Here is a 12349-nt window from a genome sequence, read left to right as displayed (position 1 = left end):
TTATTTTTAAGATAATAATTTATTAATTAATTTTTATTTAATATACATAAAAAAATAAATTTAATAATAATTTAATATATTATATTTATATATTTAATTTAATAATAAATATATTTAAGTAAATTTAAGCGATTAAATTTTCAACTTCAATTTCCCTTCCTTATTTTTTTTTTAAAAAATTAAATATATTATAATACAGATTGTAGAATTTGTAAGACGGAAACCTCCACGAGCACGCCATAATCCAAAGTCGACAGAATAAAAAGACTATTTGGTGCTCTCGCTTCTCCGCAAAAATATCTCGAGTTCCCGCTGCCGAAAGCTTCGTCGATATCGAAGCCCGAAATACGATATGGTTTCGGATTCTGACCTCGTGACCCGCCTTAGAGAAATCCTCCGGACCTCTGACCTCGACACCGCCACCGCTGGCAGTGTCCGTAGGAAGTTGGAGGAGGATTTAGGCGTCGATTTATCGGACCGGAAAAAGTTTATTCGGGAACAAATCGACATTTACCTCGAAACCCTACAGAATGAGCATAAGGATGAAGACGAAGAAGAAAATATGCCAGTGGATGTGAATCAGAATGAGGAAGGCAATGAAATCGACGCCGTTGAAGAAGAAGGAGAAGAGGAGGAAGAGGAGGAGGAGGAAGAAGAGGAGAGTGAGGAACGGGGAACTAAAAGAAAAAGGTATTTCTTTTTCCTCAAATTATTTTTCTTGAAAGGCTATCTTTTGTTTTGGTATAGGAGGAAATGAAAGATTCAGGTTCAATAAGCTTTATTGATGAGTAACAATCATAAAGGAATTGGTTATTGGTTAAATTGGGAAGGAAGTTAGGTAACTGTATATGAAACTACATACATCTTTTGTTATGATTAATGTACCTTTCTTCTCTGTGCTTTATATTTCTCATACAATAATTTCTTCCTTTTTAGTTTTTGCTTGTTCTCTCTTATGGGTCTTCAGAGATTCAGTTTTGCGTGCAATCATTGAGCTTCACTTTAGAAGTTAAATCACATCTTTTGTTCTTTAAAAAGAATGCAGAGACATGTTCTCCATAAGCTGTAGTTGTTTATGATATGAAGGATGATGAGGGAACTTCATTCTTTTTAGTGCTTAATATATTTGGGAGTATCCAACCGTTATGGCTGCAGGTTTCTGTTGTTGATGATGCTAAATATTGGTTTTTCAATTTATCCCTTAGGTCAAATAAGGTTGAAAAAGTAGGCAAGAAAAGAGGAGGTGGCTTTACGAAGCTATGTGCCCTATCTCCACGGCTTCAAAAGTTTGTTGGAGTGCCTGAATTAGCAAGAACTGAGGTATACCTGCAAACTAGATGATTTTTTTGAATTCTTTCAGTCACTGATTTGTTCATGCAATCTTGGAGTTTCTTGATCATAATGCCACTTGTATTATCTGTGTTTTGTTCTAGGTTGTGAAGAAACTTTGGGCATATATCAGGGAGAACAACTTGCAGGATCCAAAGAATAAGCGAAATATAAATTGTGATGAAGCATTGCGGGATCTTTTTCGTGTAAATACAATTAATATGTTTCAAATGAATAAAGCCTTGTCCAAGCATATTCGGCCATTAACCGCAGAAGCTGGTATTTTCTTTTATAAATCATCTTTTTACATTTTTCTGTGGTGGGACTAGATGCATGCATGCATGAATACCTTGCTTATTAGTGTGACCCAGTACTTTCATAATATAAGTTTGTTTGATTGTATGTGAAGGCGCATGTATACTTCACTAATTATGCTGTAATTCAGTATTATGATTTTGAAGAATCCAGTTTTATTTGTTTTATTTTAACACTGGCCATGGAATCCACACCCACCAATTCTAGTTTTGTTTGCATGACATACACTTTATGGGAGAAGAGATGTTGCTTTTCATTATGTGACTCTTATGCTCCAATTGTGTTCCAAACTGCAATAAGGGCTTCAGATCTTTCCATAGGAAGGCATAGGTCCTGATCACTTATCAGAAACTGAAGTAATTTTCTGGAGAAGTTTTAGAAGAAAACTGGAAAACTGAGGTTTGTGTTCATATGTGTTGGTCTTTCAAATGGAGAAACTAGAAAACTAATATTCCAATTTTCCAAAATTTAGCTAAGATTTGGAAAACAATTTTTAGTTGTTTCCTACTGTTTTCATTTATAATAAAATTTCTGATTCTAATTATTTTTTAAATGAAAAAAAAAACTTCTGTAAAGAAATTATATTAAAATATTTTCAAAATAAAATAATAATTATTTTAAAAAATATTTATTTATAATTATAACAGTTAATTATATTGTTATAAAATAAATGAACAATAGATAGTAAAAATTTTTGAAACAAAAATAATCATTTTGAATTAGAAAATGATTTTTTATTACTGATAGATGAACATGTTTTCCATATTTTCCATAGAAAATGAAGAACTAGAGTTTTATTAGAAAATGAAATGGGACATAAAACTCTGCTTTCCACAAGTAAACAGACCCTTAGTTTCAGTTGTTCCCCCTTCCTTCTTCTAAAATAAGTAGTTGTCTTTAAAAACTTTTGATGTAATGTAACATGCTGTGATTTTATCTGCAAGACTAGAACATATGTAACACTTATATCAATGTCTCCCATTACTTGTCAGTGCATGGCCAAAATTTGATTATCCAAAACTATTTTAATTTGTCAATTCACTTGAATATTTAAATTTCCTAGATTAGTTTGCATTAAATATCTAAATCACACATCATTATGCTATTTGCCTATTCCTTTTTCCCTCTTCTTGGACTGCACATACGCTTTAGGTTATTTATTCTTATGGATTGGTTGCAGATTTCCAGAAGCATAATTACATGATGCATATAATTCAGAATAGAATGCAAGTTAATCTCTATAGTTTTCTAAGAATTCCTTAACTAAGCATGCTGAAGAATTCAGGCTTGGATAACTGCACGTTGACATTTTATTAAGAGTAAAAACTTAAAAACAGAAAACAATTAAAATGAAATTATTTAAACTGAAACCTTTTCTTTAGGGGGTGGGGTTGGAGTAGTGTTATCAAGGCAAGAGGCGAGAATTGAGGCAACGTCTTTTTAAAAAGGCGACAAAGCCAAATTTTTGTTTTATATTTTAAATGTACATATAAACACCTTAATGAACACCTATATTTAAAGGAAAAGTTACATGTTCGAATGAAATATATATATTATTTGCAAGAGAGAAATTAAAAAAAAAAAGAAAAAAAGAAAAAAAGAAAAGAAAGAGGATTTGCTGCTGTGCTAGGTCCAGCAAAGAGAGAAGCGAGGATGAGAAAGAGAAGGAAAAAAAGGAGAAGAGGAGAGAAAAATTAAAAAAAAGAAGACATGCTGCTATACCTGGTTGATAGTATTTAGAGTAAAAAAGAGTAAGAAATTTGCATTTTAGTTGTTGTAGAAGTATTATATGCTTTTTGAAAGAGATGGAGGGAGACTAGAATTTCTCTTTTTTTGTTTAAAAACATTTTTTAAAGAAAAACAAAGGCTTGCTTCAGTGAAGTGTTGCCTCTGGCACCTCTCGCATGACACCTTTGTGGACTGAGGCGTCGCCTTTGTGCAGGCGCCTGACTGAGTCAGGCGAGGCGAGGGGATGGCGCCTCGCTTCGCCTCTCGCCTTTTATCGCCTTTAACAACACTGGGTTAGAGAAGTGAGGGAGAAGGAGGGCCCATGGGGGTGGTGGTGGTGGTTTGCACAGCCTCAGTTTGGTGGTTTAACTGCTCAATATTTGTGTTGTTCATAGTCATCAAATTGAGATTTGAATCGAGAATCGAAATCTTCATTTTATAAATCTAAAATCAACTCGAATTGTAAGATTATCTAAGACTTCCCAAAATCAATTACAAATAATATATGTTCTAAAAACAAGTAAAAAATATATTATAATAAATATAGAATTTACAAGAACATTCTGTAGTATTAGAATTATCAGTTATCTAATTAGAAATATTCTTCGTAATAGATAAAATGTATGTATTATGTTATATAGTTTTTTTACTATAAATTATGCACTTTGGAATTGTAGATAATAGTTATCATTATACATATACCGAAATTCTCATTTAAATTTGATCAAATAATTAAATAATAAAAAAGACAATATATTAGAATATTATAAATATAAATTGTCATAACTTGATGACTATAATTTGTTAAGTAAATTAACTAAAATGAAGATAGAAAAAGACAGAAGAGAGAGAGGGAAAAGAATGCTTGGTGGAAGAAAAATAGCTGAAGTTTTATATACACTTTTTTATAGCAAAATGAATAAGGTTTTAAATTTTGAAAATATAAAAACTAACAAATTTTTTATAAATAATTAATTGGATCGAGTGAAAATTCGGTCGATTCATATTGATTCATCTTATTTACCATCAATTTTTTTTTGGTTTAGTCAGAATTCATGTACTCTATAGATTTGATTCGTTAGGATGTTGAATTGAATCGAGGAACGTAAGATTCAAATCAATAATCGTAAAATTCAGGTACATTTAAGATTCACTCTATAGATTCGAATTGATTTGTTGGAAAATAGATTCGAATTGAGAATAGTAAGATTCTAACAACAGTGGTATTGTTCTTTGTGCATACTATGAAGGGAGGATGGAATTTTAAAGGACATAGTCTTAAAACAAATGCCGTGTAATACAAGTTATATTTGATTACTGAAACATAGTATTTGCACTTGTAATGCTAGTCATTTGTAAATAATTCTTTTTCTATCCATTACGTTTTTGGGCTGTCTTTACCACCCTTCTCCTCGTTTCATTAGCTGTGGCATGATAATTTATTATTCCATGAAAACTAATCATTTTTTGGCCAGTATTTGGACAACTTTAGGATGTTTATATTTTCTGCAATTTCAACTTCAACTACCACAAACAGGCTTCCACATTGAACTTCCGCTTTATTTCATTTACGGTATAATATAATCTTCTTAATTATTTACCTTTGGAGATGTTCTCCTGAAGTTGCATGCTCTAGGTGTTTAATTATTGTATTAACCCATGCCATTGGTGAGCAATCAGAGCATGAAAAGCTGAAGGAAAAAGGTGAAGATGGTAGTAATTCTGTGTCAGAAAGCGATGATCCAGCTGAAGAACAGGAAGTTGAAGAGGAGGAAGAGGAAGCTGTGGAGAAAGAGGGTACTGTACAAAGCAATAAAGGAGGGTGGGTTGCTCCTGCTTTTTTACTTATTTATTTATTTATATCCTTTCTAAATGTTGATTTGTTTGTTTACTGTTTTTCAATTCCTTTTTAATGTTTACATGCTTGAAAGAGCAGAAATTGCTTTCATGACTTTTGCTTATGTTTATGGATACTGGAGAATTGGAAGTTATATTTGGTTAAGCATACATCAGCTATGTTGACCTAAAAACTGCCATCAATGAAATAACATGGTGGTCAGTTTGAGGTCATCCTCCTATTGCCAAATTTTATCAGTTTTATGCCAACATTTCTATTTTGGTGAAGATTCTGAAAATATTTGATGACTATAACCTTTGTATTTATCACAAGAATTATTGAAGTGCATGATGTCAATTGTCATGATTATTGAATTGGAATATGAAAACTGTTAGTGTGCCAGCATTTCTATTTCTAAACTTTTTTTTTCCCTATTTATCCAGTGGGTCTTCTAAGGCGGATAAAGATGTTAAGAAAAGAGGAGGAGGCTTTACTAAATTGTGTAGCCTTTCTCCACAACTTCAAGCATTCACTGGAGTGCCTGAATTGGCCAGGACAGAGGTAATAGAGGCTTGGATTCTCTCCTCTGAAGTGTCAGTTCTGATTGTTTAGGATATTGTTTTGATTCCTCAGGATGACAAGTATACTCATTTTTTACTTATCATTTTGATTCTAGGTTGTGAAGAAACTTTGGGCCTATATTCGGGAGAAAGACTTACAAGATCCAAATAACAAACGGAATATAATATGTGATGAATCACTTCGTGCTCTCTTTCGTGTTGATTCTATCAATATGTTTCAAATGAACAAAGAATTGTCCAAGCACATAGGGCCATTAAATGAGGAAGATGGTACATGTATGAATGAACTCTTGTTTTTAAGTTATGATATTAGTTAAAGAATTTGGTGCAAAATTTTGTAATTTTGTCACTTATTATGATTTAAGTTTTCGTCATTCACCAAAAGAGTGCTTTTCCCCCTCTCCTACATGAAGTCTTTATGAAAGCTTGTAGAATTTTTATGGTTGAATAAAATGTATTATCCTGATCTGGCAGCTCCAGACAACTCTATACAGAAGGAAACACGGTGCAAGCAAGGAAGAGAAGAAGGTCAGAGCTGTAAATTTGAATCTTTATATTAACTTGCTGATCTGGCAAATTTAATTTCCATTGTCCAAATTTTTTTAATCAGTGGTGGAATGGCATACTCATATTAGAAAATTGAAAATCCCCTGATACTCTTTCATTGATAGTATTTTAAAAACAACACTGTTTTTAGGTTCAGATGAACTAAAGCAGAAGGAAAAACGGCAGAAGAAGGGAGCTTCTGGTCTTCTTGTTCCCCTTCCTCTTTCAGATGCTCTTGTAAAATTTTTTGGCACTGGCGAAAGTACATTATCTCGGGCTGATGTTGTAAAGAGAATGTGGGAATACATAAAACAACATGATCTGCAGGTTTGTGGCTTTGCCGCCTTAAATAATTTTGTTGTTTGGCTAAAGCAATTTCCAGTGAAATCTCCAAGAAAATATAAATTCACATGATAACCTGTGAAGAAGTATGATGAATGGACAAATCTCATGCAATTAATTTCATTAAATATACTTACTAGCTATTCATGTAGGTTGGTTTTGCTACGTTTCTGCAACATCAGTCTTAAGGTAATAGGTTTGTGAAAATTTGAAATGGACATATCCTGTTATGTTTAGGCATGATGGATTGAAAATTAAATTGAAGCAAAGAGTAAAATTTCCTGATATAAATAGAGCATTATTGCTGAGGTGTAGCTAATAAGTTAGAATTATTAAGGATCAATAATAATAATAGTACAAGTTGTGAGCAAGCTTCGACTTCACTGAGTCCATATTGATGATGTTTGACTCAACATCAGATTCACATTGAGCCTAGTAAATATTTGACCTTCCTGACAATAAAACTGTATGGGATCTTTTTAACAGTTACCAAAACGATCTAGTTGTTGGAAGCCATGAACATGCAAGTCATTGCACAAAGCATATGCTTTAATTCTTGGATAATCTATATTCTAATTGACTGTGTCTCCCATTGAAAAATAAGTTGTCATGGTGCTTTGCAATGAACAATTAAACTTTCCAGGGCTTCCTTTTGTACCTCAATAATGGAAGACTAGCTGCATCAACTTAGGGAGACTGATTCAGTCTCAAATACCAAATATACCTCTATATCAATGTAAGTGAAGCCACCAGGCAAATAGCCCATTGGCAGGCTCCACTTTGTGCAGTAGTGCCTGTCAACTATGCAGGCAATTCCCCCAGTCCCCCCACCCCTCTACCCTCTCCTCTCCTGAAAGGGGAAAAGAAAGGGGAAAATGATAGAAGTAAATTAAGAATTTGAGAGAATAGGAAAGCTAGTTCATTGCCTAAGAGGGATTAAAAAATAAAAAACCTTAGCTGCACCTGTTGTATTAAAAGGCTTGGTTCCATTACTGAAATTTGAAATCAACCTGGGGCCAGGTAGGTAAGAACAGGAATGCTCAATTTCATTTACCTGGCTGATTCAGTCAAGGAATTCAAGAAAATTTATAGTCAAATACTCAAGAAGCTTAGGATTATGGTTCAGTTCTAATGTAGAGCCTTATTGGAGAGAGATCACTGGCCTAATATTCTTCTGGCAGTGGTGCTTGTTCCTGTTTTGCCAGTGTGTAAAATTCTACCTTTTGAGGCATGTATATTTCTAGTTTGTGAGGAACCATTTACTAAATTTTCACTGTTTTCCCCCATTTTTTCATTAGATGATCTCTATAGGTATGCCATTGATACTTTTTTGAGATAGATTTGTTAACTGATGAACGTAATTGGCTTCACAATTTTAGATCTTGTCAAATTTCAAGTGCCTGGTTTTTGTCTTACTAAAGTTTTTTATGTCTCTTGCTAAAGGATCCATCTGATAAGAGGAGAATCATTTGCGATGAAAAGTTAAAAGAACTATTTGAGGTCGACTCATTCAATGGATTCTCAGTCTCAAAGCTCCTGACATCTCATTTCATCAAGATGGAACAGTGAGTTGCTTAAATGTACATAAGCAAGCCCTTTGGAGGCGGCAATTTTGTTTTAGGATCTTCAATGTGTTACGGCACCCTTTATGCTTCTTGTTCAAGTAATGGAAATGGTTTTTCAGAAAATCTCGAGTTTTTCTGGGCATTATTTTTTGGCATCTATTGTTTACATGATTGGCTAAATATGGGGCATCTCCAAGAATTTGAATGTAAAGCTAAATTTGCCACGTGGAAAATTAGATTGCCGCTGGTCTTGTTGCTGGAGCCAAGGACCATGAGCTCAAGAAAATTTTCATACCTGCTTTTACCTTCTCCAATGTTATATTCTCTATCTGAACATAAATAAGTTCTCACGCCTTCTGTGTTGTCCAGTTGGTAGGCTTGATCAGTCGTGAGAATATAGTATTACTTACAAAATCAACTGGGTGTGACTTCAAGTATTATCTCATTAGTGTCTGTGTATATATTCATTCTTTTTTTATACCAAAATGGCAAAATTAGCATGTCCTCTAATTGAAGTACTAGTATTGATTATGATTGTGCAAATTCTATAACTTCCCTAGAACTAGATTTATTGTCTTAGCCTCACTGGCTGTTAAATCTGAATTATGGTCTGTCTAGAATATAATTTGTGGAATTTGTTAGAAGATAGTGTACAGTATATTGCTAGTTGAGCAGAATGTGAATCAAATATATATATATATATATTAGCCATAGCATGAAGGGGGAAGCATCTTTGAGATAGTGGGAGGAAGAGGAATATGGCTTTTGTAAGGGGACTAGAAAAGTCGGTTGGATTGGGATGGATGGTGTAAAAAGAATGAATTTGTCCCCATATGTATCCGAGTTGAGTTGTTCTGGGATTGGGAGAATTTTGTTGAATTGAAATGTTCTTGTTCACGTGAAGCTAATATGACTCTCATCCATTTAAAAGTTGAATACTTTTGCTAGCCCCATCTTCTGCTGATTTAGACCTTCAATTTCTGAAAGTATATTATATATATATTTTTTCCCTTTTGCTCATGTAGGGATTTGTCTTCATCCTTATCCTCTTCATTTCTTCTTCTATCTTTCGAGGCTACTTGCTTCTGTTTCTCTCTCTCTCTCTCTCTCTCTACTTTTTTCATAGGATTTGAATTTCCCATCATGTGTTTATTAAGGTAGTTAATAGTGACTGGGCCAACAGATTTCCATCTTGTCGTAGAAGTGTAGTTCATATTATGCATTTAAATTAGATTCTATTATAAATTCCTTGTGTGTTTTAGTCAACATTTAAAACTCCAAGTAAAATTAAAATAGAAAACCCAATAAATCCATAACCATAAACAATCAATTTGAAGTATGCACGAATAACTTGTTACAATTTTGTGAAAACAAGTCAACTACAAATAAACCAAGCAAAATCATATAAGAAATAATCCTCGATCTAACTGAGAAATATTTCTTCTGCCCAATTCATCTATTAGAATCTTGAGTTGTAGTCTAACACTTCCATTTAAAAATTTATGTAAAATTGTAGCATAGATCCTTTGAATGCGCTCTTACATGTTTTTCAAATTAGAAAAAAGAAATTCTTAATAAAGACTCATAATTACAACATTGTGTATAAAAAATTTGGTTGGCTTTTGCAATGGCAATCCCAAAGTGTATCTAATTTGAAAAATCTTACATATGACATGTTGATTCACTTTAATATATTTCTCTTTATTTTTTCTTTTTCTCCTCAAAAGAAGTAGCAAGACTTGGTGTTTGAGAATTTTGAAAAGAGAAGCAAATTTTTGTATGGGTTCTTTTTCTTTTGGTTGGTTTATGCTCTATTGTCTATCTATAGAGTTGCAATGCAAATTAAAACGACAATGACCATGTCGTTGCCTCCTTTTTCTCTATCATAATTTAGTTTTGGGAATCGCCAAGTGCTTTTCTTTTTGGGTCCCTAGTTTATATGTATGAATGTGATTGTAGGAGAAGACTCATAGCATTATTACACTGTAGATGATGCGCATGAAGGACTTTTGGCCCAACTCATTATTGATTTTCTTCAAAGTTGAAGAAATTTTTCTAGAAAGATGAGTTGAGATCTCAATACCTTCAAGAGAAACATTAATGTAGACTAGGATTCCTAATTTAGACTCAAGAAAGAAGATGACAGGAAAAAGCTAATTAAATCCTAACCTTGCTTTACATCTTCTCTTCATCCGTAAAGATGAATCTATTTTTATTATTCTCTATTTCAAAATTATAGGTGAAAATAAAATTTATTAGTTTCAAAAATAATTTGATCTTGATATTATTTATTATCTGTTAAATTATTACTAAAATTCAAATTTATTGTAATGAAAATAATAAATATAGGTTAATTGAATGGTTGTGAAGCCTATGGCAAGATCATCATAAGGGTCTATCCCCAAGAGTTGAAAAAAGAAAATGAGAAAAGGGGAGATGGGGAAAAATGATGATGTTACATAGATAGGGCCAACTGAGTGGAATTCTTGCAAGGATCAAGCATGAACAAACAATAATGCTACTCAACAACTCCTACAAAAGTAGACAAAGACATAAAATAAAAATTAAGAAAAAACCCTAAATGACAAGCCATTTATTTACCATATTAACTGTTTTAGCAATTATTTTATTAGTAGTTAGGTATTTAAATTTTCAAATTCGCCCTTCTTTCCATTATGTTAGACAAGGCAAAAAAGAATAAAAGATAGTCTCATAAGAAGAGGGAATGCCATGAACAAGAGACATTGTCATCACGTGAAAGATGGGTTAGTGGGTGATAAGGATTTTTGATATGTCTTCTTCCTTAGCCCTTATATAAGGTATCTTCATTTGTTCTTTGGATTCAATCAATTTGGTTTTCAACTTTCTTGAAAGTGAAACCTCATTGGCCCTTTCTTTGAATCTTTTTGCATTTTGTTTTTTCTTATGTCCAAAACTTATTCCTTTTCTTTCTTCCTTTTACTTGTGGTGGTAGTGGATCCACTTTATTCGCCAATAATATTTACTTAAAATAATAATATTTAAATATTGAAAGAATAAATTTTAAAACTTTTTTTTAATGTAGAAAACCCAATTATACTATTATCTCCATATTTTCTTAGACTAGAAAAAATTTTAAAAATAATAAATTACAATAATATTTTATATAAAATTAAATTATATTAACAGACTTAATCTAATAGTAAATATAAGAAATTTTATATTTTATACTCTCGATTTTTAATTTTTATTTAAAAAAGAAACGAAAAAAAAAAGAGTTGGATTGTAGATAAGCATGAAACACATGATAGTTACGGATACCAATTCTTGGATCCCTGAGGCTGAGATTGAGAGTTGTCATCTCAAAAATTAGATGCTTTGCTTTGTCTTTCAAAATATAAATTGATTTTCAGCTTTTCACTTATTCACCTTTCCAAACTTCTTGCTTTTTCTTGAATTGATCATAACTTTTCTCCCATCTCCTTTTCTTAAAAAGACTTTACTTTACTATCATTTTTTTAATTATTTAATATTTAAAAATTTTCAATTAATTTAATTTTGAATTATTATATTAAAAATATTTTTCATTTGTCTTAAATTAAATTATAGATTATTTTTTTAATCAGTGATATATTTACTAAGAACTAATAATTAATTACTATGAGTTATTCGATTTTTTTTTTAAATTAGAAGTAGAATATCATAATTTTTCTATATAAGTATACAAAATGAGATCAGATAATTACCGTGTCCCATTACACGTGTACTGAAATAATTGGTTTTAAATTTTTTTTAAAAAAAGAAAGGGCAAAATGGGAATTTGAAAGTTCGTACTCCTGAATTCTTTGAAAATAAGCATCCGACAGAACCACTGGAGATGCGGGAACCCGGAGTGGATCGGATCCTATCATATCAATTCCAAATTAAACGTTGCAGGACCAATAACTTAGAAAATTAATTATTAATTTTTTAAATCTTAAAAATATTTTAACAAATTTTTAAAATTAAAAGGTTAATTAATTTTTTTAATAATAAATTTTTATTTTAAATCGAGGATTATTATTAAAAATAAATAAATTTGATTGGAAGAAATATTATTAGTTGTATGGATGAGAAAACTTGGAATC

The 12349-nt window shown here is 31.8% G+C and overlaps 1 protein-coding gene across 5 annotated transcripts; it reads left to right on the top strand.

The window, feature by feature from the left end:
- Positions 1 to 223: 223 nt before the first annotated feature.
- Positions 224 to 8786, top strand: LOC110601770 (gelsolin-related protein of 125 kDa). Of its 5 annotated transcripts, none has more exons than XM_021739071.2 (10): positions 224 to 690; positions 1206 to 1320; positions 1434 to 1608; positions 4865 to 4945; positions 5053 to 5194; positions 5653 to 5770; positions 5886 to 6060; positions 6265 to 6318; positions 6494 to 6663; positions 8122 to 8786. In XM_021739071.2, exons 1-10 carry the CDS (start codon positions 353 to 355, stop codon positions 8245 to 8247), a joined length of 1494 nt encoding a protein of 497 aa, XP_021594763.1. In that variant the 5' UTR covers positions 224 to 352; the 3' UTR covers positions 8248 to 8786. The 5 variants fall into 5 exon arrangements, with proteins under 5 accessions (XP_021594763.1, XP_021594761.1, XP_021594762.1 ...); XM_021739069.2 differs by having other exon boundaries at positions 6488 to 6663; XM_021739070.2 differs by having other exon boundaries at positions 5886 to 6066.
- The last annotated feature ends 3563 nt before the right edge of the window (positions 8787 to 12349 follow it).

Source organism: Manihot esculenta, chromosome 15 (assembly GCF_001659605.2).
Source record: "Manihot esculenta cultivar AM560-2 chromosome 15, M.esculenta_v8, whole genome shotgun sequence".
Lineage (NCBI taxonomy): Eukaryota > Viridiplantae > Streptophyta > Magnoliopsida > Malpighiales > Euphorbiaceae > Manihot > Manihot esculenta.
This window is presented reverse-complemented; position numbering and strand designations above follow the sequence as displayed.